Here is a 27,339-nt window from a genome sequence, read left to right on the forward strand (position 1 = left end):
CACTGTACTGAACCCTGTCAATCACAATGCAGCAAGTTTTTGTGCCTTTTTTCAAATTTTAACAAATTAGATTTTTAACTTAAAAGGGTGTTTTTTTTAAATACAGAGTGACTGTATTTTATTGGGCCTTAGAAAAAATAATGTGGCATTTTTTTTCCTGCTAAGGAAACTGGAGTCTTTTTAAGGCCAGTGTGCATGGAGCCTTAACAGGTTTTTCTTTTTTTTTACTTTTAGGATTTCTGAATATTATCTTGTATATATATATATATATATATATATATATATATATATATATATATATATATATATATATATGTGACTTTTTCATGTAAATACACCGTACTGAACCCTGTCAATCACAATGTAGCAAGTTTTTGTGTCTTTAATTTTAACAAATAAAATTTTTATGTTAAAGGGGTTCTTTTTTTTTTTTTTTTTTTTTATTTGGCATCACAGAGAAACAATAAATGTAGCTGAAGGAAACATATTTGACTTTTCCATGCACATAGACTGTACTGAACCCTGTCATTTTTTTGTGTCCTTTTTTTAGAATGTTAACAATTAGATTTTTATTTGGAGGGTTTTATTTCATTTATTTTTTTAGGATTGCTCATTAATTGTATTTTATCTATATTCTGAAGGAAGAATATTTGACGTTTTCATGTACATACACTGTACTGAACTCTGTCAATCACAATGTAGCAAATTTTTGTGTCTTTAATTTTAACAAATACAATTTTTATGTTAAAGGGGTTCTTTTTTTTTTTTTTATTTGGCATCACAAACAATAAATGTAGCTGAAGGAAACATATTTGACTTTCCCATGCACATAGACTGTACTGAACCCTCTCATTTTTTTGTGTCCTTTTTTTAGAATGTTAACAATTCGATTTTTATTTGGAGGGTTTTATTTCATTTATTTTTTATTTTTTTAGGATTGCTCATTAATTGTATTTTATCTATATTCTGAAGGAAGAATATTTGACGTTTTCATGTACATACACTGTACTGAACTCTGTCAATCACAATGTAGCAAATTTTTGTGTCTTTAATTTTAACAAATACAATTTTTATGTTAAAGGGGTTCTTTTTTTTTTTTTTTTTTTATTTGGCATCACAAACAATAAATGTAGCTGAAGGAAACATATTTGACTTTCCCATGCACATAGACTGTACTGAACCCTCTCATTTTTTTGTGTCCTTTTTTTAGAATGTTAACAATTCGATTTTTATTTGGAGGGTTTTATTTCATTTATTTTTTATTTTTTTAGGATTGCTCATTAATTGTATTTTATCTATATTCTGAAGGAAGAATATTTGACGTTTTCATGTACATACACTGTACTGAACTCTGTCAATCACAATGTAGCAAATTTTTGTGTCTTTAATTTTAACAAATACAATTTTTATGTTAAAGGGGTTCTTTTTTTTTTTTTTTTTTTATTTGGCATCACAAACAATAAATGTAGCTGAAGGAAACATATTTGACTTTCCCATGCACATAGACTGTACTGAACCCTCTCATTTTTTTGTGTCCTTTTTTTAGAATGTTAACAATTCGATTTTTATTTGGAGGGTTTTATTTCATTTATTTTTTATTTTTTTAGGATTGCTCATTAATTGTATTTTATCTATATTCTGAAGGAAGAATATTTGACGTTTTCATGTACATACACTGTACTGAACTCTGTCAATCACAATGTAGCAAATTTTTGTGTCTTTAATTTTAACAAATACAATTTTTATGTTAAAGGGGTTCTTTTTTTTTTTTTTTTTTTATTTGGCATCACAAACAATAAATGTAGCTGAAGGAAACATATTTGACTTTCCCATGCACATAGACTGTACTGAACCCTCTCATTTTTTTGTGTCCTTTTTTTAGAATGTTAACAATTCGATTTTTATTTGGAGTGTTTTTTTTAATTTATTTTTAATTTTTTTAGGATTGCCCGTTAATTGTATTTTATGTATATTCTGAAGGAAGAATATTTGACGTTTTCATGTACATACACTGCACTGAACTCTGTCAATCACAATGTAGCAAGTTTTTGTGTCTTTAATTTTAACAAATTAAATTTTTATGTTAAAGGGGTTCTTTTTTTTTTTTTTTTCCATTTCTGAGTGACTGTATTTTATTGGGCCTCAGAAACAAAAATGTGGCAGAATGATTAATATATATATAAAAAAAAAATACGTACATACACTGTACTGAACCCTGTCAATGTAACAAATTTGTGTCTTTTTTTAATATTTTTTTGAAAAATCAAATTATTTATAATTTTTTTAAGCATTTCCAAGTACCTACTTTTTATCAGTCTTCATGTAAAGGAAGGATGAATATTGGACTTTCATATACAAGTAGCAATAATGTAGCACATTTCTGTATCTTTGTAGGATTTTACCAGTTCAATTTTTATTTTTAAAGGGTTATTTTATTTTTTTACATTTCTAAGTGATTGTATTTTATCAGGCATCAGAAAAAATAATGTGGCAGAAGGACGAATATAGACTTTTTCATGTACATACACTGTACTGAACCCTGTCAATCACAATGTAGCAGTTTTTTCTTAACTTTTGTTTTTTTAACAATGACATTTTTATTTTGAGAGGTTTTTTTTAATTTATTTTAGGATTGCTCAGTACCTGTATTTTCTCAGCTTTCTGAAAGAAAAATATTTGACTTTTTCATGTACATACACTGTACTGAACTCTGTCAATGACAATGTAACAGTTTTTTTATGCCTTTTATTTTAGTGTTTTAACAATTCAATTTTTTATTTTGAGGGGTTCTTTTTTAAGGATTTCTCAGTAGCTGTATTTTATTTGGCATCACAGAGAAACAATAAATGTAGCTGAAGGAAAAATATTTTACTTTTCCATGACTGTACTGAGCCCTGTCAATTTTCTGTGTCCTTTTTTTAGAATGTTAACAATTAGATTTTTATTTGGAGGGTTTTATTCAATTTTTTTTTTTTTTTTTTTTTTTTTTAGGATTGCTCATTAATTGTATTTTATCTATATTCTGAAGGAAGAATATTTGACTTTTTTCATGTACATAAACTGTACTGAACCCTGTCAATCACAATGTAGAACATTTTTGTGTCCTTTTTTTTTTTTTAGAATGTTAACAATTAGATATTTATTTGGAGGGTTTTATTTTATTTTATTTTTTTAGGATTGCTCAGTACCTGTATTTTATGTATATTCTGGAGGAAGAATATTTGACTTTTTCATGTACATACACTGTACTGAACCCTGTCAATGACAATGTAACAGTTTTTTATGACTTTTATTTTAGTGTTTTAACAATTCCATTTTTTATTTTGAGGGGTTCTGTTTTTAAGGATTTCTTGTTACCTGTATTTATTTGGCATCACAAAAAATAAATGTAAAAAAATAAATGTAGCTGAAGGAAAAATATTTGACTTTACCATGCACATAGACTGTCCACAATGTAGTAATTTTTTATGTCCTTTTTTTAGAATGTTAACAATTAGATTTTTATTTTGAGGGTTTTATTTTATTTATTTTTTTAGGATTGCTCATTAACTGTATTTTGTCAGCCTTCTGAAGGAAGAATATTTGACTTTTTCCATGTACATACACTGTACTGAACCCTGTCAATCACAATGTACCAGTTTTTTATGACTTTTCTTTAGTATTTTAACAATTAAATTTATTTTGAGGGGTTATTTTTTCAAGGATTTCTCAGTATGATTTTATTTGGCATCACAAACAAACAATAAATGTAGCTGTGAATGACAATGTAGCAAATTTCTGTGTCCTTTTTTTAGAATGTTAACAATTTGATTTATTTGGAGGGTTTTATTTAAATTTTTTAAAGTACCTGTATTTTATGTATATTCTGAAGGAAGAATATTTGACTTTTTTCATGTACATACACTGTACTGAACCCTGTCAATCACAATGTACCAGTTTTTTTAATGACTTATTATTATTATTATTATTATTATTATTATTATTATTATTATTATTATTATTATTTTAGTGTTTTAACAATTCCATTTTTTTATTTTGAGGGGTTCTTTTTTAAGGATTTCTCAGTAGCTGTATTTTATTTGGCATCACAAAGAATCAATAAATGTAGCTGAAGGAAAAATAGTCCACTTTTCCATGAACATAGACTGTACTGAACCCTGTCAATGGCAATGTAGCACATTTTTGTGTCCTCTTTTTAGAATGTTAACAAGTAGATTTTTATTTGGAGGGTTTTATTTTAATTTATTTTTTTTTTTTATTTTTTAGGATTGCTTACAAAATACATTAACTGTATTTTATGTATATTCTGAAGGAAGAATATTTGACTTTTTTCATGTACATACACTGTACTGAACCCTGTCAATCACAATGTAGAACATTTTTGAATCTTTTTTTTTTTTTCTAGAATGTTAACAATTCGATTTTTATTTGGAGGGTTTTATTTTTTTTAGGACTGCTCAGTACCTGTATTTTATGTATATTCTGAAGGAAGAATATTTGACTTTTTCATACACATACACTGTACTGAACCCTGTCAATCACAATGTACCAGTTTTTTATGACTTATTATTATTATTATTATTATTATTTTAGTGTTTTAACAATTCAATTTTTTTATTTTGAGGGGTTCTGTTTTTAAGGATTTCTCAGTACCTGTATTTTATTTTATTTGGCATCACAAAGAAACAAAAAATATAGCTGAAGGAAAAATATTTCACTTTTCCATGCACATAGACTGTACTGAACCCTGTCAATGGCAATGTAGCAATTTTTTTGTGTCCTTTTTTTTTAGAATGTTAACAATTAGATTTTTATTTGGAGGGTTTTATTTACATTTTTTTTTTATTTATTTTTTTAGGATTGCTCAGTACCTGTATTGTATGTATATTCTGAAGGAACAATATTTGACTTTTTCATGTACATACACTGTACTGAACCCTGTCAATGACAATGTACCAGTTTTTTTATGACTTTTTATTTTTAGCGTTTTAACAATTCAATTTTTTTATTTTGAGGGGGTTCTGTTTTTAAGGATTTCTCAGTACCTGTATTTTATTTTATTTGGCATCACAAAGAAACAATAAATATAGCTGAAGGAAGAATATTTCACTTTTCCATGCACATAGACTGTACTGAACCCTGTCAATGGCAATGTAGCAATTTTTTTTTATGTCCTTTTTTTTAGAATGTTAACAATTATATTTTTATTTGGAGGTTTTTTTTATTTTTTATTTTGTTTATTTTTAGGATTGCTAATAAACAGTATCTCATCAGTATTCTGAAGGAATAATATTTGACTTTTTCATGTACATACACTGTACTGAACCCTGTCAATGACAATGTAACAGTTTATGACTTTTTTTTTGTGTTTTATTAACAATGAAATTTTTTTATTTTGAGGGGTTTCTTTTTTAAGGATTTCTCAGTAGCTGTATTTTTTATTTGGCATCACAAAGAAACAATAAAGGCAGCTGAAGGAAGAATATTTGACTTTGTCATGTAATGTACATACACTGTACTGAACCCTGTCAATCACAATGTAGCAGTTTTATGTTTCGGTAGTGCTGAAGGAAACATCTAAATATATATATATATATATATATAAATATATATATAAGTGTCCGATCGGTCCACCATAATGTCGCAGTAATGATAAAAATAAAAAAAAAAATCGCTGATCTCCGCCATTACTAGTAAAAAAAAAAAAATATCAATAAAAATGCCATAAAACTATCCCCTATTTTGTAAATGCTATAACTTTTGCTCAAACCAATCAATAAACGCTTATTGCGATTTTTTATTTTTTTTTACCAAAAATATATAGAAGAATACGTATCGGCCTAAACTAAAACTAAAATGTTTTTTTTTTTTTAAATATATCTTTTTTGGGGACATTTATTATAGAAAAAAGTGAAAAATAATGCATTTTTTTTCAAAATTGTCGCTATTTTTTGTTTACAGCGCAAAAAATAAAAACCGCAGAGGCGATCAAATATGACCAAAAGAAAGCTCTATTTGTGGGGGAAAAAGGACGCCAATTTTGTTTGGGAGCCACGTCGCACGTCCGCGCAATTGTCATTTAAAGCGCCGACAATCGCAAAAAAGTGCTCCGGTCTTTGGCCGGCCAAACGGTCCGGGGCTTAACCCTTCAACGTTCTGCTCCGCCGTTTGGCAGAGCACATTTTGAGTCAGGCTAACTCATTGAAAAATGTGGACTTTAAAGGGTTAAGTGGTTAATACATTGTTAAATGTGAAAATATATATATATATATATATATGTATGTGAATGCAGAAAATGCCTCAATATGGCCACTAGATGGGGCTGAGACGCATACTCATTTCCGATGATAGCCAGCACCATCTAGTGGCCACAATGGCTGTGTTTTGCACATTCCCACGTTCGAATGGCAGAGAATATAGTCTATGAACATTCGATTTGGTCTCACTCCCACTGAAGGAATTCATATACAGATTTTCTTTTTAAAAAGTATTTTTAAAAGGAGAGATAGGATATGGTGGTCTCAGTGCTTGATTCATAATTGCAAATCCCTGGTATATAGCAAAGAGCATTGTGCAAAGTTCACCCAATCACCCCAATGGACTGAAAACCGGGATTCTGTGGTTTCCGGAGGTCTTGGCATTGCCTAATTAATGGGCTTTATTGCCCCACAGGGGGCAGATAGTAAAAGCTTTATCGGATAATAGAAAGCAGAGAGTGACACACAGACGTATCTTAGTTGTGTTCCTTCAATGAGCCGTCATCTTACTCCTCTTTTACCCCTCCATGATGCCCCTACACCGAGAAGATCGCATCCGCCGGAGGAACGGGGTGCTGTTTTTCTTTAGCAACCTGAAAAGACATGTTTTTCCTGTCGAAAGAATAGAAAAAAAATTTAGATTTTGAATGAAAAACAAAACAAAAAAAGAGAAACGTTTTAGGACATCTAAACTCAAATATCTAAAATCTCATTAATACTTTAACATGTCATTTCAATGGTAATTGTTGCTATTTTTAAATCTACAGCTTTCATTAAAATGAAAAAATGTATTTATATATATATATATAGTGGACCCTTGGTTTACAAGTAACGTGGTTAACGAGCGTTTTGAAAAACGAGCAACTTTTTTTTTTTTTCCAACTTGGTTTTTGAGTGTTGTCTTGCAAAACGAGCAGAATTCAAGCTAATGCAGTGCAGTACCAGATTTGGCCACAGGTTGGGGGGGGGGGGGGGGCGCTGGGGACACTCGGAACAGTTCGGAGCCATTCGGAAATACTCGGAATGACTCGGAAATACTCCCATTCCCGAGTGTTTCTGACACTTTCCAAGCTTTCTGAGCTCTCTCCGGGGCCCCCACCCACCTCTGGCCACATGCGGTATTGCATGTAATAGAAATCAATGCGGAACAAATTATCTTCATTTCCATTGACTTCTATGGGGAAACTCGCTTTGATATGCGAGTGCTTTGGATTACAAGCATTCTCCTGCAATGGATTATCCTTGTAATCCAAGGTTCCACTGTATATGTATATATATTTTAAAGAATTTGTACTTGACATATTTTTTCACCTCGAAAAACACTGGCTCTCTCCTCTCTCTCTCTCTCACACAATGGCTGTCACACATGGCCTTATTTCAGTGTTTCTCGACTCCAGTCCTCAAGGCGCCCCCAAGAGGTCATTTTTTTAGGATCCCCCCCCCGATGAAACAGCAGTGACAATGATCAAATCCCCTGTGCAAAATAATGTACAGCCCGAAATCATGACCTGTTGGGGGCGCCTTGAGGACTGGAGTCGAGAAACATCGCCTTATGTAATGTGCAACGGCCAAGGTATACGCATTGCAGTATGGCAGTGGTGCCCAGAAATATACCTATTTTACATGAAAATAAAATAATTGTATATATTAAATTGTGTGACCATAGCGAATGAATATTCGCTAGTGTCACACTGATTCTCCTCCGGGCCAATCAGGAAGCGGGTCTGAGACCTGTTTCCCGATTGGCCGAAAGGGGAAGCTAGACTGGCGGCCGGGAGGAGGAGGAGGAGGGAGGAGACGCGACGCAGGGGAAGCAAGCTGGCCTGCTTGTCTGTCGCCCGGAGGGAAGCCTAAGGTAAGTGACCGACTTACGAGGAGGAGGTGTGGGGCTGGCTGGCTGTGCACTGTTTGAAAAGCCCCCCCCAAAAAAAAAAATACCACTGGCTGCCACTGATAGGACCTCTGTGACCAAGCCCTGGTGGCCGTGGCTGGAGTGGCACTGTGAGGCCACGCGTCTTGTTAGCACTGCGTTGGTTTGAACCGCGTCTCATGCAAAACCTATGATATATTATATTATCTTATATTCACATCAACCATTGATACCTACCCAACGCGTTTCAAAACAGCCAAAACTAGAACCAGAACTACCGAAATCACTCCAAGAACAATGTAAAAGACGTGTTTAGGATCTTTCCGAGTGACATTAGAAGTCACAGCGGCGGGAGGGGTGGGACAAGCTGTAACAAGCAGAAACGTAAAAAAAAAATAAAAAAAACATTGTAACAGACATACTAAAACCTTATTAAGAATTTATCAATTTCTCAACAACAAGACCTCACAATCGAAAGCTCTTATACCTTCTCAAGATTGACCAGAAGTTATTTATTTGTTTTGCATTTTCTTAATTTATCAACTAGAATTAATTAACTTTTTATGATACAATTCAATTTTAAAAAAAAGTTACATTGAAACATAAAAAAAAAAAAATAAATAATAAATAAATAAATAAATAAAATAATAATAAAAAAAAAAAAAATAAATAAAAATATAAAAAAAACACTAACAAACACGTGAGGGGGCAGTAAAACCAGGAAGCTGAGCCGTGGCTTTGACCACCCCCCCCCACTTCCGTGAACACAAACTCACAACCGCTCGCGGCTGTACACATCCCCCCCGGCAACATTTACGTGTCACTTTCACTGGGCGGTGCTTGAGCTGAACATGACTAATGAGTTCAGCGGGGCCACGCAGGAACAATGCAATCTGTATGATTGCGGGAGGGGGGGGGGAGAATAATACAGCAATTAAAGGGTTAAATATCACCTCCTCGCCGCTTGGCAAACGGCTCTGAAAAGCGATCCGAGTGTGGATCATTTTTTCAGAGGAGTGGCTGTGCCTTCAGCACTTGTGAATGAGCCCTGAAGTTGGATTCGCACCAATACACTCCGATGATTTGTGTTTGCAGAATACATATTGGCCTAAATTAAATTGATGAAAGAAATTCGACTTGCGATGGATGCCACCATACCGTCCTTCTCTGAAAAGCAGGTCTTCCCCGGCTCGTGGTCTCTCCCGTATTCTAATATCAAGCTGCAACCTGACCCCTCCCCCGCACTCTGCACCAGAAGATAGAAGGGGGTCAGCAGCGTGGCCGTGGCTTCGGAGGCGCAGGACACGTCTTCCCCGATCGCTGTGTTCTTATTAATTATGCAGTAAGGATCTCCCGTGACGTCTTCCCTGATCACAAGTGTCTGGTTGGAAAAGTCGGAACAGTTGAAGGATTCACAATGACGATCGACTCCCTCATCTGTTTAAAAAAAAAAAAAAAGAGATCACAAATGTTACAACAGCTGGAGGGCAGAATAATATAAATAATATAGTATAATAATATAATATAAAAGCATAATAAGAATAATAATAGTGACTGCGGGGGAGGGGACATTAGAGTGTACATTTTGTGATTTCAAAACTCCCCCCACATCATTCACCCCAACTTCCACATCATTCACCCCGACTTCCACATTATTCACTCAAACTTCCACATCATTCACCCCGACTTCCACATCATTCACTCAGACTTCCACATCACCCCGACTTCCACATCATTCACCCCGACTTCCACATCATTCACCCCGACTTCCACATCATTCACTCAAACTTCCACATCATTCACCCCAAACTTCCACATCATAAACCCAAACTTCCACATCATTCACCCAAACTTCCACATCACACCGACTTCCACATCACACCGACTTCCACATCATTCACCCCGACTTCCACATCATTCACCCCGACTTCCACATCATTCACTCAAACTTCCACATCATTCACCCCGACTTCCACATTATTCACTCAAACTTCCACATCATTCACCCCGACTTCCACATCATTCACTCAAACTTCCACATCATTCACCCAGACTTCCACATCATTCACCCAGACTTCCACATCATTCACCCCAAACTTCCACATCATAAACCCAAACTTCCACATCATTCACCCAAACTTCCACATTATTCACCCCAAACTTCCACATCATTCACCCCAAACTTCCACATCATTCACCCCAAACTTCCACATCATTCACCCCGACTTCCCAAACTTCCTCATCATTCACCCCGACTTCCACATCATTCACCCCGACTTCCACATCATTCACCCCAACTTCCACATCACTCACCCCGACTTCCACATCATTCACCCAAACTTCCACATCATTCACCCAAACTTCCACATCATTCACCCCGACTTCCCAAACTTCCTCATCATTCATCCCGACTTCCACATCATTCACCCTGACTTCCACATCATTCACCCCAACTTCCACATCACTCACCCCGACTTCCACATCATTCACCCCGACTTCCACATCATTCACCCCGACTTCCACATCATTCACCCCGACTTCCACATCATTCACCCCGACTTCCACATCACTCACACCGACTTCCACATCACTCACCCCGACTTCCACATCATTCACCCCGACTTCCACATCATTCACCCCGACTTCCACATTATTCACTCAAACTTCCACATCATTCACCCCGACTTCCACATCATTCACTCAAACTTCCATATCATTCACCCAGACTTCCACATCATTCACCCAGACTTCCACATCATTCACCCAAACTTCCACATCATTCACCCCAAACTTCCACATCATAAACCCAAACTTCCACATCATTCACCCAAACTTCCACATCATTCACCCCAAACTTCCACATCATTCACCCCAAACTTCCACATCATTCACCCCGACTTCCCAAACTTCCTCATCATTCACCCCGACTTCCACATCATTCACCCAAACTTCCACATCATTCACCCAAACTTCCACATCATTCACCCAAACTTCCCAAACTTCCACATCATTCACCCAAACTTCCCAAACTTCCATATCATTCACCCAAACTTCCACATCATTCACCCAAACTTCCACATCATTCACCCCGACTTCCCAAACTTCCACATCATTCACCCCGACTTCCCAAACTTCCACATCATTCACCCCGACTTTCCAAACTTCCACATCATTCACCCCGACTTCCCAAACTTACACATCATTCACCCCGACTTTCCAAACTTCCACATCATTCACCCCGACTTCCACATCATTCACCCAAACTTCCACATCATTCACCCCAAACTTCCACATCATTCACCCAGACTTCCACATCATTCACCCAAACTTCCACAGCATTCACCCAAACTTCCACATCATTCACCACGACTTCCACATTATGATGCGGAAGCTGTAGTGAATAATAGTGATGGCCGAACGGTTCGCCCGGCGGTCGTTTCGCGGCGAATTTCCGACTTTCGCCGTCCGCGGGTTCGAACGCCTTTTTCCGTCGTTCGCCCCGGCGGACTTACGTGTTTAATGTATACAAGAACTTTAACCTTTCGTGACACGTTTATCATGTGTTACAGGACAACCAATTGAGACATGACAGCTCATGGACACTTGGACATTCCCCCTAACCTATAAATACACCCGATCCGGTGGCCATTTTACATTCTTTCTTCTGTCACTGTAGGGAAAGGATCCTGTGTGGAGTAGGGACAGAGAAAACGCTAGCTATTTGGTACACAAAAGTTCTTTTCAGGACTGGTATAGGTGTTAGGTCAGCAGCCTGAGTTTCTTTTGTCAGTTTAGATAAAGGGACAGAGCGCTGTATGCTGCTATTTTAGGGACAGCTCAGCCAGATTAGTCTTTCTTCATCATCATCATCATCATCATCATTAGCTGTTACTATCAGGTCCACAAAAGAGCTGTTCCAGCTAATCGTTCCAGCCTACTCTTTTTTGCCAATTTGTATAGGGACAGGCAGGAAGCAGTGTGTCAGGCAGTGAGGATAATTTTAAAGACTTGCTGTTACTATTAGTTCCACAAAGGTTCTTTTCAGGACTGGTATCAGTGGTACGGTAATAGGCTTGTACACGTATAATATTCTTTCTTCCAAATATAGAAAGAATATTATACTTGACTGCTGCCCTTCTGCTGCAGTCTGCTAATCATTCACAACTCACTTGTTCCACAAAGCTCTTTATCAGGACTGGTAACTTGGTCTGTCTAGGGTGCTACGGTACATAGGCTTGGGTGCGGTACAGTCTGCTGTTCTGTAAGGACCGCTATCGGTCCACAATACATAGGGTTGCCGTGCACTACTGCTGACCGCTGCCCTATACTGCAGCAGTCCTTCATTGGTATAGGGACTGACGTACAGTCTGCTAATCACTAACACACAACCTGCTTGGTCCACAAAAGTTCTTATAAGGACTGGTAACTTGGTATAGGGTGCTACGGTACATAGGCCTGAGTGCGTTACAGTCTGCTGTTCTGTAAGGACCGCTATCGGTCCACAATACATAGGGTTGCCGTGCACTACTGCTGACCGCTGCCCTATACTGCAGCAGTCCTTCAGCGGTATAGGGACTGACGCACAGTCTGCTAAACACTAACACACAACCTGCTTGGTCCACAAAAGTTTTTATAAGGACTGGTAACTTGGTATAGGGTGCTACGGTACATAGGCCTGAGTGCAGTACAGTCTGCTGTTCTGTAAGGACCGCTATCGGTCCACAATACATAGGGTTGCCGTGCACTACTGCTGACCGCTGCCCTATACTGCAGCAGTCCTTCATTGGTATAGGGACTGACGTACAGTCTGCTAATCACTAACACACAACCTGCTTGGTCCACAAAAGTTCTTATAAGGACTGGTAACTTGGTATAGGGTGCTACGGTACATAGGCCTGAGTGCGTTACAGTCTGCTGTTCTGTAAGGACCGCTATCGGTCCACAATACATAGGGTTGCCGTGCACTACTGCTGACCGCTGCCCTATACTGCAGCAGTCCTTCATTGGTATAGGGACTGACGTACAGTCTGCTAATCACTAACACACAACCTGCTTGTTCCACAAAAGTTCTTATAAGGACTGGTAACTTGGTATAGGGTGCTACGGTACATAGGCCTGAGTGCGTTACAGTCTGCTGTTCTGTAAGGACCGCTATCGGTCCACAATACATAGGGTTGCCGTGCACTACTGCTGACCGCTGCCCTATACTGCAGCAGTCCTTCATTGGTATAGGGACTGACGTACAGTCTGCTAATCACTAACACACAACCTGCTTGGTCCACAAAAGTTCTTATAAGGACTGGTAACTTGGTATAGGGTGCTACGGTACATAGGCCTGAGTGCGTTACAGTCTGCTGTTCTGTAAGGACCGCTATCGGTCCACAATACATAGGGTTGCCGTGCACTACTGCTGACCGCTGCCCTATACTGCAGCAGTCCTTCAGCGGTATAGGGACTGACGCACAGTCTGCTAAACACTAACACACAACCTGCTTGGTCCACAAAAGTTTTTATAAGGACTGGTAACTTGGTATAGGGTGCTACGGTACATAGGCCTGAGTGCGTTACAGTCTGCTGTTCTGTAAGGACCGCTATCGGTCCACAATACATAGGGTTGCCGTGCACTACTGCTGACCGCTGCCCTATACTGCAGCAGTCCTTCATTGGTATAGGGACTGACGTACAGTCTGCTAATCACTAACACACAACCTGCTTGTTCCACAAAAGTTCTTATAAGGACTGGTAACTTGGTATAGGGTGCTACGGTACATAGGCCTGAGTGCGTTACAGTCTGCTGTTCTGTAAGGACCGCTATCGGTCCACAATACATAGGGTTGCCGTGCACTACTGCTGACCGCTGCCCTATACTGCAGCAGTCCTTCATTGGTATAGGGACTGACGTACAGTCTGCTAATCACTAACACACAACCTGCTTGTTCCACAAAAGTTCTTATAAGGACTGGTAACTTGGTATAGGGTGCTACGGTACATAGGCTTGAGTGCGGTACAGTCTGCTGTTCTGTAAGGACCGCTATCGGTCCACAATAGATAGGGTTGACGTGCACCACTGCTGACCGCTGCCCTATACTGCAGCAGTCCTTCAGCGGTATAGGGACTGACGTACAGTCTGCTAAACACTAATACACAACCTGCTTGGTCCACAAAAGTTCTTATAAGGACTGGTAACTTGGTATAGGGTGCTACGGTACATAGGCTTGAGTGCGGTACAGTCTGCTGTTCTGTAAGGACCGCTATCGGTCCACAATAGATAGGGTTGACGTGCACCACTGCTGACCGCTGCCCTATACTGCAGCAGTCCTTCAGCGGTATAGGGACTGACGCACAGTCTGCTAAACACTAACACACAACCTGCTTGGTCCACAAAAGTTTTTATAAGGACTGGTAACTTGGTATAGGGTGCTACGGTACATAGGCCTGAGTGCGTTACAGTCTGCTGTTCTGTAAGGACCGCTATCGGTCCACAATACATAGGGTTGCCGTGCACTACTGCTGACCGCTGCCCTATACTGCAGCAGTCCTTCATTGGTATAGGGACTGACGTACAGTCTGCTAATCACTAACACACAACCTGCTTGGTCCACAAAAGTTCTTATAAGGACTGGTAACTTGGTATAGGGTGCTACGGTACATAGGCCTGAGTGCGTTACAGTCTGCTGTTCTGTAAGGACCGCTATCGGTCCACAATACATAGGGTTGCCGTGCACTACTGCTGACCGCTGCCCTATACTGCAGCAGTCCTTCAGCGGTATAGGGACTGACGCACAGTCTGCTAAACACTAACACACAACCTGCTTGGTCCACAAAAGTTTTTATAAGGACTGGTAACTTGGTATAGGGTGCTACGGTACATAGGCCTGAGTGCAGTACAGTCTGCTGTTCTGTAAGGACCGCTATCGGTCCACAATACATAGGGTTGCCGTGCACTACTGCTGACCGCTGCCCTATACTGCAGCAGTCCTTCATTGGTATAGGGACTGACGTACAGTCTGCTAATCACTAACACACAACCTGCTTGTTCCACAAAAGTTCTTATAAGGACTGGTAACTTGGTATAGGGTGCTACGGTACATAGGCTTGAGTGCGGTACAGTCTGCTGTTCTGTAAGGACCGCTATCGGTCCACAATAGATAGGGTTGACGTGCACCACTGCTGACCGCTGCCCTATACTGCAGCAGTCCTTCAGCGGTATAGGGACTGACGTACAGTCTGCTAAACACTAATACACAACCTGCTTGGTCCACAAAAGTTCTTATAAGGACTGGTAACTTGGTATAGGGTGCTACGGTACATAGGCTTGAGTGCGGTACAGTCTGCTGTTCTGTAAGGACCGCTATCGGTCCACAATAGATAGGGTTGACGTGCACCACTGCTGACCGCTGCCCTATACTGCAGCAGTCCTTCAGCGGTATAGGGACTGACGCACAGTCTGCTAAACACTAACACACAACCTGCTTGGTCCACAAAAGTTTTTATAAGGACTGGTAACTTGGTATAGGGTGCTACGGTACATAGGCCTGAGTGCGTTACAGTCTGCTGTTCTGTAAGGACCGCTATCGGTCCACAATACATAGGGTTGCCGTGCACTACTGCTGACCGCTGCCCTATACTGCAGCAGTCCTTCATTGGTATAGGGACTGACGTACAGTCTGCTAATCACTAACACACAACCTGCTTGGTCCACAAAAGTTCTTATAAGGACTGGTAACTTGGTATAGGGTGCTACGGTACATAGGCCTGAGTGCGTTACAGTCTGCTGTTCTGTAAGGACCGCTATCGGTCCACAATACATAGGGTTGCCGTGCACTACTGCTGACCGCTGCCCTATACTGCAGCAGTCCTTCAGCGGTATAGGGACTGACGCACAGTCTGCTAAACACTAACACACAACCTGCTTGGTCCACAAAAGTTCTTATAAGGACTGGTAACTTGGTATAGGGTGCTACGGTACATAGGCTTGAGTGCGGTACAGTCTGCTGTTCTGTAAGGACCGCTATAGGTCCACAATAGATAGGGTTGACGTGCACCACTGCTGACCGCTCACCTATACTGCAGCAGTCCTTCAGCGGTATAGGGACTAAGAGTTTTGTCACAGGGTCATTTAAAAAATGACATGCAGAGGAAGAGGCAGGCCCTTCCGCAGGGGTGGTAGGGGTAGGGCAGGAGCAACAGGCTTGAGCCAAAGTGGGAAGTTGCAGAAGGTGCGTTCAATTACTTTAAAGGATGCACCAGACTTGGTTGAGTGGCTCGCTCAGCCTTACTCTTCTGCACCCTCCTCATCCTCTCGATCTGCACCCTCTTCTTCACTCTCTGCTATGTGCACCCCCAAAGACACTACCACCAACAACACGACCACCACCACCACCACCACATACCTTCCGCTTGAGTCACTGGAATTATTTTCCGATCCATATCAAGAGGACATTTCTGATGCGCAGCCACTCTTGGTATTGGATCAGGAAGAGGAGGTAGCAACAAGCGCTACTCAGCAGTCTGACGCCAGTACCCAGATCAGCCCAAGGAGGAGGTTGGTCCCCGGTGTTGCTGCCTACTCTACTTATAGCGGTGGGGAAGGTGACGTTGATGATGACGTGTCTAGTGATGTCACGTGGGTGCCCACAAGAGAGGAAGAGGAGGGGAGTTCAGAGGGAGATATGGACCAGCAGATAGGGAGGAGAAGCAGCAATGACTTACATTGCACAGCAGGGACAAAGCAGACTGCAAATGTATCAGGAGCGAGTCATCGACCATGTACGGTCACATCTGGCGCTCCCAGGACACCGGCACATGGCTCCGCAGTGTGGGCTTTTTTTAACGTGTCCGCTGCTGACAATAGCGTTGCCATCTGCAATCTTTGCAGTCAACGCGTTAGTCGCGGTAAGCCCAATACTCACCTAGGGACGACCGCCTTAAGAAGGCACATGAGCAGCCATCACCGAGCCCAGTGGGAGCAACGGAACACACAAAGCCACACTGCAGGCTCTCACCGTCCAGCCTCGTCTTCTACTTCTCCTTCTCCTCTCTCCTCACAATTGTCCTCCACTCCACCTTCCATCACGCCAAGCTCACATTTTTCTGCAAAAAGGCAGGCTTCCGTGGGCCTAATGTTTGAGCGTAAAAAAATGATGACGCCGGATAACCCTCTTGCCCAACGGTTGGCGGCTGGCTTGTCAGAACTCATAGCCCGCCAACTACTGCCATATAAACTGGTGGACTCGGAGGCCTTTCGCAAATTTGTGGCCATTGGAACACCACAATGGAAGGTCCCAGGAAGGAAGTATTTCTCAGAGAAGGGCATCCCAGAGCTATATGGCCATGTTCAGCGGCAAGTGAATGTATCTCTGGCACACAGTGTCGGTGCCAAGATACATCTGACCACAGACACGTGGTCTAGCAAACACGGGCAGGGAAGGTATATCAGTTTTACTGCCCACTGGGTGAACCTTCTGACGGCCGTCAAGCATGTAACCCGTGGCACCCGTGTAGATTTGGTTTTACCGCCACGGATTGCATGCAGGCCTGACTCTTCTTCTCCTCCTCCTACTCCATCCTCCTCCCTCTCCTCCTCAGCTGCCTCCTCCTTTTCCGCTGCTAGCGTCTCTTCCACTGCACCGCCCAAGCTCCCCAGAACCTATTCCACATGCCAGGTGAGACGTTGCCATGCCGTGCTGCGTCTGTTGTGCCTGGAAGCAAAGAGCCACACTGGCCCGGCACTCCTTTCAGCTTTGCGTTCACAGGCAGATGAGTGGCTAACACCGCTCAATTTGACAGTTGGTAAAGTGGTGTGTGACAACGGTGCCAATCTGCTTAGCGCATTGAAACAGGGCAAAATCACGCACGTGCCGTGCATGGCACACGTCTTAAACTTGGTCGTGCAGCGATTCCTTGTCAAATACCCTGGGGTCCAGGACATCTTGCGGCAGGCAAGGAAAATCTCGGCCCATTTCAGAAGATCTTACACGGCCATGGCTCGCCTTGCTGACATTCAGCGGCGACACCATCTGCCGGTCAGACGTCTTATTTGCGATTGCCCGACGCGATGGAACTCAACCTTCTATATGCTTGATAGGCTGCTCCAGCAGAAACGTGCAGTTAACGTCTACCTGTATGAACTCTGCGAAAGAAACGGTTCTGGGGAGCTGGGTTTTTTTTCACCGCGCCAGTGGCTGCTCATGCGCGACACATGCAGACTTCTGCGGCCATTTGAGGAGATCACCAAACTGGTCAGTCGCAGCCATGGCGCCATCAGTGACATGGTACCTTATGCCTTCTTTCTGGAGCGTGCATTGCGTCGTGTCATTGATCAGGCTGTGGAGGAGCAGGAGCGGGAAGATGAGGAAGTCGCAATGCTGGATGAATTCCCAGGGGGGGCTACTCTATCTGAGACAAGTCAACAACAGGAGTCTGATGAGGAGTCAGAGGAGGATGGTGCCGGGGCGGATGAGCAGGAGCAAGAAGAGCATGCTTTAAACCTTTCTGGGATCCCTGTTGTGCGAGGATGGGGAGAGGAGAATGAAGAGGACGACATTATCCTGGATGATGAGCAGGAGCCAGGCCACCACACCGCTTCCACTTTAGTGCAAATGGGGGCCTTCATGCTCCAGTGTTTTAATAGGGACCCCCGTATAAAAAGCATGAGGGTCAAGGACCAGTACTGGGTGGCAACGTACTTAGACCCCCGGTACAAACACAAAATGGCGGAAATGTTACCGCCGTCGCAGAGGGCTGTCAGAATGCAGCACTTCCAGGCCTTGCTTCGAGAAATGCTGCATTCTGCTTTTGCGTGCGCTGGCAGAGGAGCAATTCCCACTCCCAGAGAAGGATTTGCGGGTACCAATCCAACAGCGCCTGCAAGAAGAGGCCGGTTTGAAGATGTGTTGGTGACTTCGGATATGAGGTCATTCTTTCAGCCGACCCATCGACAGGTGTCATCCGGATCCAGCATCAGGGAACGCCTAGACCGTCAGGTGTCCGACTACATTGGGTTAACGGCCGATGTGGACGCTCTGAGGAGTGATGAACCCCTAGACTACTGGGTGGGCAGGCTTGACCTCTGGCCAGAGCTTGCCCAATTTGCAATCGAACTGTTGGCTTGCCCCTCATCCAGTGTCCTGTCCGAAAGGACGTTCAGCGCAGCAGGGGGGATTGTGACCGATAAGCGTACTCGCCTAGCTCACCACAGTGTTAACTACCTCACATTTCTAAAAATGAATGAGGCATGGATCTCGGAGGAATTCAACACATGTGATCAGTAGACCATGTATATGTCTATAAACAATTTTTGGAATCAAGCACACAGACCTTCTTAATTCATTTGGCTCACTTCCCTGACCCAAAAAAGCACACCGTACTATATGCCCCTACCCTCCTCTTTGAAGAGGTTGAGCGGTGTCATATTTCTACTGGGGCTGCTTATTATGAGGGGTTCCCACCATCCCTGTGCTGTGCTGACTTCCTCCTGGGTGTTCTTATTATGAGGGGCTCCCACCATCCCTGTGCTGTGCTGACTTCCTCCTGGGGGTTCTTATTATGAGGGGATCACACCATCCCTGTGCTGTGCTGACTTCCTCCTGGGGCTGCTTACGGTGCTGCTGTCAGCGCTGTATGTCACGGAGCTGCTGTCAGCGCTGTATGTCACGGAGCTGCTGTCAGCGCTGTATGTCACGGAGCTGCTGTCAGCGCTGTATGTCACGGAGCTGCTGTCAGCGCTGTATGTCACGGAGCTGCTGTCAGCGCTGTATGTCACGGAGCTGCTGTCAGCGCTGTATGTCACGGAGCTGCTGTCAGCGCTGTATGTCACGGAGCTGCTGTCAGCGCTGTATGTCACGGAGCTGCTGTCAGCGCTGTATGTCACGGAGCTGCTGTCAGCGCTGTATGTCACGGTGCTGCTGTCAGCGCTGTATGTCACGGAGCTGCTGTCAGCGCTGTATGTCACGGAGCTGCTGTCAGTGCTGTATGTCACGGAGCTGCTGTCAGCGCTGTATGTCACGGAGCTGCTGTCAGCGCTGTATGTCACGGAGCTGCTGTCAGCGCTGTATGTCACGGTGCTGCTGTCAGCGCTGTATGTCACGGAGCTGCTGTCAGCGCTGTATGTCACGGAGCTGCTGTCAGCGCTGTATGTCACGGAGCTGCTGTCAGCGCTGTATGTCACGGAGCTGCTGTCAGCGCTGTATGTCACGGAGCTGCTGTCAGCGCTGTATGTCACGGTGCTGATGTCAGTGCTCTGTATTACGGTGCTGCTGTCAGTGCTCTGTATCTCCTGCACCCTCTTGTTTGCCTACCCTGGTCCCTGACCTTCCCTCTCCTCCATTGCCTTCATTAGCTCCATAGTCCTGAATTGTCAGAACAATTTCCCAAATAAAAAAAAAATGCTTGTAGTTATCGATCCCAAATTCACCTCATACATGTATTATGCTATTGTCCAGGTGGTGGGACTACGTGCTACCCCCTAATAATTACCCCGTGGCCGCAAATTCGACCTAAAGGTTTGCGAAATTCGCCTCCCATTGAAGTCAATGGAGCCCGCGGCGAACGGTCGTTTTCGCGAACGTTTGTGTCCGTTCGCGTTTCGCGTTCGCGAAACGTCCCGTCGGAAGTTCGTCCATCACTAGTGAATAATGTTGGTCACGATGAGCACAGGATAGATAAGGTCTGGTAAAAACTGGTTTTGAAATGATGTCTTCAGACAAGTCAGAACATCAGCATGAAATCGTTTAAATGATGTCTGAAATGTTGTGTCTCATGTGATGAGCTTCGTCCTCCTTCTCTCCTTTCTCTGTAAGACCCCTTTCACAGGGGCATTTTGCAGGCGCTATAGCGTTAGAAATAGAACCTGCAATCGGCCCTAAAGAAGCTGCACCACTGTATGTAGTGTGAAAGCCCCCGAGGGCTTTCACACTACAGAGGTGCGCTGGCGGGACGTCAGAAAAAAGTCCTGCCAGCAGCTTCTTTGGAGCGGTGAAGGAGCGGTGTGTTTACTGCTCCTCCACCACTGCTCCCCATTGAAATCAATGGGGCAGCGCTGTAATACCGCTGGCAAAACACCGCTATTGCGGCGTATTGCCGGCAGTTTTGACTCTTTCGTGGCCACTAGCGCGGGGGGGTAAAAGCTCCCCGCTAGCGCCCAAAATGCGCCGCAAATCCGCCGCTAAAAATAGGGGCGTTTTACCACCAACGCAATGGGCGGTGTGGTGTGAAAGGGGTCTAAAGCCCCGTACACACGGGCGGACTTTTCGAGGGAAAAAGTCTGACAGACTTCCGACGGAGTTCTGTCGGAGTTCCGACAGAGTTCTGGCGGACTTTCCGAATGAACGGACTTGGCCACACACAATCACACCAAACTCCGACGGAGTTGAACGTGATGATGTACGACCGGATTAGAATAAGGAAGTTCATAGCCAGTAGCCAATAGCTGCCCTAGCGTCGGTTTTAGTCCGTCGGAGTAGCATACACACGAGCGGATTTTTCGAAGGGACCGGGTCCGGCGGAGTTCCGTCGGGAAAATTTGAAGCATGTTCCATTTTCTAAAGTCCGTCAGACTTTGGCGAGTCAAAAGTCCATTGCAGCCCCACACACGATCGAATAGTCTGACGGACTCAGTCCTTCGGACTTTGGACGTTGAAAAGTCCGCTTGTGTGTACGCGGCATAAGTTGTGCAGTATTTTTTGTATGCAGGAACAGCACACAGCCAATAAACTCACATTCATCGAAACGGCTACTTTTTCTTCTGTGCATCGGACGCTTCCAGAGCCCTGAACAGAATCTCTCCCCGATTGTCCAGAAATTGAGAATGAACCCCTTACACAGAAGAGTATTTCTGGAGAGGAGAGTTATAGAGGGAGGAGCAGAGTCCTCCAGCAGTGCAGAGTATTTCAGGAGAGGAGAGTTATAGAGAAAGGAGCAGAGTCCTCCAGCAGTGTATTTCAGGAGAGGAGAGTTATAGAGGAAGGAGCAGAGTATTTCAGGAGAGGAGAGTTATAGAGGGAGGAGCAGAATTCTCCAGCAGAGCAGAGTATTTCAGGAGAGGAGAGTTATAGAGGAAGGAGCAGAGTCCTCCAGCAGAGCAGAGTATTTCAGGAGAGGAGCGTTATAGAGGAAGGTGTAGAGTCCTCCAGCAGTGCAGAGTATTTCAGGAGAGGAGAGTTATAGAGGAAGGAGCAGAGTATTTCAGGAGAGGAGAGTTATAGAGGAAGGAGCAGAGTCCTCCATCAGAGCAGAGTATTTCAGGAGAGGAGAGTTATAGAGGAAGGAGCAGAGTCCTCCAGCAGAGCAGAGTATTTCAGGAGAGGAGAGTTATAGAGGAAGGAGCAGAGTCCTCCAGCAGAGCAGAGTATTTCAGGAGAGGAGAGTCATAGAGGACGGAGCAGAGTCCTCCAGCAGAGCAGAGTATTTCAGGAGAGGAGAGTTACAGAGGAAGGAGCGGAGTCCTCCAGCAGTGCAGAGTATTTCAGGAGAGGAGAGTTATAGAGGAAGGAGCAGAGTCCTCCAGCAGAGGAAAGTATTTCAGGAGAGGAGAGCTATAGAGGAAGGAGCAGAGTCCTCCAGCAGTGCAGAGCATTTCAGGAGAGGAGAGTTACAGAGGAAATAGTGGAGTCATCCAGCAGTGCAGAGTATTTCAGGAGAGGAGAGTTATAGAGGAAGGAGAAGAGTCCTCCAGCAAAGCAGAGTATTTCAGGAGAGGAGAGTCATAGAGGAAGGAGCAGAGTCCTCCAGCAGTGCAGAGTATTTCAGGAGAGGAGAGTTATAGAGGAAGGAGCAGAGTATTTCAGGAGAGGAGAGTCATAGAGGAAGGAGCAGAGTCCTCCAGCAGTGCAGAGTATTTCAGGAGAGGAGAGTCATAGAGGAAGGAGCAGAGTCCTCCAGCAGTGCAGAGTATTTCAGGAGAGGAGAGTCATAGAGGAAGGAGCAGAGTCCTCCAGCAGTGCAGAGTATTTCAGGAGAGGAGAGTTATATAGGAAGAAGCAGAGTCCTCCAGCAGAGCAGAGTATTTCAGGAGAGGAGAGTTATAGAGGAAGGAGCAGAGTATTTCAGGACAGTCTAATTCCCATTCATAAGAACTTACCATTTGTAGATGCAGTATGAAATATGACCACCAGGATGACGGCTGCTTCTGTTATACAGTCTGATGAGGACAAAATATTGCAGATTAAAATGAAATAAAAACATTTATAGAAATAAAATGAAATAAATATACCCCCCCCCCCCCCCCGTTCTTCCCGTTTCCCTCTTCTAGTATTGGACGGTTGTGTCCGCCACTGAAGGATTTGAAGGACTTAACACCACAAACCCCAACTAGACCCGGACGGCACATTGCACTGATGATGGGATAGAAAGACATTATGTAACATTTTATATACGTCTCTCTGATGATGTCGGCTCTGATGGGGGATGGGGGGGGGGTTTCCCTCTGACTTTGGAATGAACTTTCCCTTCCTATCCAACATTAAAAGAACAATGGATGGAGTCCTCCTAATGTATATTAGTCCTATAAGCTGATTGGACGGGCTTACCCATATCTGTGCCGAAAATCTTCATAACGCCATCACCACAACCGCAACTTTGTACTTCAGCCTGCAACCAGCATGGAAAGAAAACGATTATTCTACGGATCTTCATACATTTCTCTTCACACATTTGTATTTTTTAAACTGCTTGCCGATTTAACCGCGGCAAGCTGGCTCGGCTGGGCCAATCGCCGTAGGTGTACGTTGGGCTCGTTTGACGGCCCTGTGTGGGCAGCCGGGGGGGGGGAGCCAATCGGCGGGTCTGGTGGACTTGATTGTCTATCGACCGCCCGCCCTCTTTCCCTGCAGAGACAGAACGGGGATCTGTTGAAAGTACAAATACGATCTAATGATCGATAAGCTGCCATAGATGACATTTTTGGTTTTGGGTTTAATACCGCTTCAATCCTCCCGTATGTGCATTTAAAGCGATATTATACCCAAAACCAAAAATTGGTTGTTGATGGGATCAGTGGCAGTGCTTGTGGGGGGGGGGGGGGGGGAATCAGTGGCAGTGCTGGTGGAAGGGTGGGATCAGTGCCAGCGCTGGTGGGGGGCAGGGGGATGGGATCAGTGGCAGTGCTGGTGGGGGGGGGGGGGTGGGATCAGTCGCAGTGCTGGGGGATCAGGGGGGTAAATGGAGACAGTGGCAGTGAGGAGGGAGAGGGCTGTGATGAGTTGCAGTGCTGGTGGGGAGATGGGATAAGTGACAGTGCTGGGAGGACTGATGGGATCAGTGGCAGTACTGGGAGGACTGATGGGATACGTGGCAGCACTGGGAGGACTGATGGGATACGTGGCAGCACTGGGAGGATTGATGGGATCAGTGGCAGCACTGGGAGGATTGATGGGATCAGTGGCAGCACTGGGAAGACTGATGGGATCAGTGGCAGTACTGGGAGGACTGATGGGATCAGTGGCAGTACTGGGAGGACTGATGGGATCAGTGGCAGGATTGGGAGAATTGATGAATCATTAAAAAAGTAATAAAAAAAGGAGAAATATTGAAAAAAATATATATATTTTTTTGTTTTATTTTACATACCGTCACCAGTCAGTGTCCCTGATTACCACTGACAGCGGTTTCTGTAAAAAGGACATATACACTGACTGTGCAGCCCCAACAGTGCTGCCAATCAGTGCCCATCAGCGGCTCCTCATCAGTGCCATCGTTGCTGCCTACCGGTGCCCATCCATGCTGCCTATTAGTGCTGCCTATCAGTGCCACCTATTAGTGCCCATCAGTGCCTCCTCATCAGTGTCAACTACCAGTGCCACCTACCAGTGCCCATCAGTGTTGCCCATCAGTGCACTCTCATCAGTGCCTCTTCATCAGTGCCCACTGCCCAACAGTGCAGCATATCAATGCCCATCAGTGCCACCACATCTGTGCAGCCTATCAGTATCCATCAGTGCCACATATCAGTACCCATCAGTGCAGCCTATCATTACCCATGAGTGCAGCCTATCAGTGCCCATCAGTGCCTCCTCATCAGTGTCAGCTATCAGTGCCACCTACCAGTGCCCATCTGTTTTGCCTATCAGTGCAGTCTCATCAGTGTCACCTATCAGTGCCGCCTACTAGTGTCACCTATAAGTACCCATCAGTGCCTCCTCATCAGTGTCAACTATCAGTGCCACCTACCAGTGCCCATCAGTTTTGCCTATCAGTGAAAGTCTCATCAGTGTCACCTATCAGTGCCGCCTACTAGTGTCACTTATAAGTGCCCATCAGTGTCGCCTATCAGTGCCGCCTACTAGTGTCACCTATAAGTACCCATCAGTACCTCCTCATCAGTGTCAACTATCAGTGCCACCTACCAGTGCCCATCAGTTTTGCCTATCAGTGAAAGTCTCATCAGTGTCACCTATTAGTGCCACCTACTAGTGTCACTTATAAGTGCCCATCAGTGTCGCCTATCAGTGCCGCCTACTAGTGTCACCTATAAGTACCCATCAGTGCCTCCTCATCAGTGTAAACTATCAGTGCCACCTACCAGTGCCCATCAGTTTTGCCTATCAGTGAAAGTCTCATCAGTGTCACCTATCAGTGCCGCCTACTAGTGTCACTTATAAGTGCCCATCAGTGTCGCCTATCAGTGCCGCCTACTAGTGTCACCTATAAGTACCCATCAGTACCTCCTCATCAGTGTCAACTATCAGTGCCACCTACCAGTGCCCATCAGTTTTGCCTATCAGTGAAAGTCTCATCAGTGTCACCTATTAGTGCCGCCTAATAGTGTCACTTATAAGTGCCCATCAGTGTCGCCTATCAGTGCCGCCTACTAGTGTCACCTATAAGTACCCATCAGTGCCTCCTCATCAGTGTTAGCTATCAGTGCCACCTACTAGTGCCCATCAGTTTTGCCTATCAGTGCAGTCTCATCAGTGTCACCTATCAGTGCTGCCTACTAGTGTCCCCTATAAGTACCCATCAGTGCCTCCTCATCAGTGTCAGCTATCAGTGCCACCTACCAGTGCCCATCAGTTTTGCCTATCAGTGCAGTCTCATCTGTGCCACCTATCAGTGCCACCTACTAGTGTCACCTATAAGTGCCCATCAGTGTCGCCTATCAGCACAGTCTCATCAGTGCCCATCAGTGCCACCTACCAGTGCAGCCTCATGCCCACTGCCCATCAGTGCACATCAGTGAAGGAGAAATATGTCTTGTTTGCAAAATTTTATAATAGCTAAGAATTCTTATTTATTTTTTAAATGTTTGGTCTTTTTTCATTTAGCAAAACCCCCCCCAGCCCCAGTGGTGATTAAACACCACCCAAGAGAAATCTCTACTGGGCAGGAAGTGAGGGAGAGGGTGACAGTGCCCGGTATTGAAGGGGTTAAGGTGGTGATCAAAGTGAGCCCAAATGCTGCTTCAATGTCCCGTGGGACCGTAAAGGGATGTGTAAAAAAGAAAAAAAGGGCGTCCTTAGTACATAGCTTGTGTTTTTATTGAAGGGCCAAGAGACAAATCCTGAGCCATTTCCTGCCAACACCCATTGGCATGGGAGCCTCCGTATATGAGGGGGTCCCACCCAAAGACGGGCGTTCTATGTGAAGGAATGCAAGAAACGCGTCAGTAGCAGAACTGCCGCCACTTCGCAACAACAGATGTTATCATTTAATAAGATAAAGAAAGACTCACCGCCTGTAACCCGACAGAAGCCAAAGCCTTTCGTTATTGATGTGCGCATGCGTGTGCAGCGACTTCATTCCTATGGTGGGACCTCCCTCCACATATGTCCTAAGGTAACCCTTTATTGCCTGGAGGTAAAACAACCCTGAATGCCTGAATGCAGTTTTGCAACTTTGGCGTGTTAGTAAACCTGTACATATCATCGCAGCGACTTCGCAGTCTATTTATAACAATAAATGAGGAAGTTCAGCAATTACTTTGTTGCTGTTATATTTCCTGTTGTTACATCGCTGTGTTCTGCTCACCGGCGCCCCCCACCCATCCGCTCTGGTGAGAACTGCCGTATGGACATCCGAGGTCCAAGAACAAGTCCCAACATGTCCTACAAGCAGGACAACAAGTCCTGGCATATTAACCCTGCATTTCTCCTATCTGTAGTACTACAAGTCCCAGCACACCCTCCCTGCATTTCTCCTACCTGTAGTACTACAAGTCCCAGCACACCCTCCCTGCATTTCTCCCATCTATAGTACTACAAGTCCCAGCACACCCTC

At 43.8% G+C, this 27,339-nt stretch overlaps 1 protein-coding gene across 1 annotated transcript; it reads right to left on the minus strand.

The window, feature by feature from the left end:
* Nucleotides 1-274: 274 nt before the first annotated feature.
* LOC143933455 (uncharacterized) lies at nt 275-27,113 on the minus strand. Its single transcript, XM_077456359.1, has 7 exons — nt 26,795-27,113; nt 23,655-23,715; nt 23,207-23,266; nt 9,286-9,564; nt 8,365-8,494; nt 3,848-6,869; nt 275-3,188 (listed from the first exon to the last, which is right to left on the minus strand). The coding sequence occupies exons 2-6, from the start codon at nt 23,677-23,679 to the stop codon at nt 6,794-6,796; spliced, it is 570 nt and encodes a 189-aa protein (XP_077312485.1). The 5' UTR covers nt 23,680-23,715; nt 26,795-27,113; the 3' UTR covers nt 275-3,188; nt 3,848-6,793.
* Between the last annotated feature and the right edge of the window lie 226 nt (nt 27,114-27,339).

The sequence above is a fragment of the Lithobates pipiens genome, unplaced genomic scaffold, assembly GCF_037356315.1.
Source record: "Lithobates pipiens isolate NorthernLeopardFrog02 unplaced genomic scaffold, aLitPip1_a1.2 Scaffold_27, whole genome shotgun sequence".
Classification (NCBI taxonomy): Eukaryota; Metazoa; Chordata; class Amphibia; order Anura; family Ranidae; genus Lithobates; species Lithobates pipiens.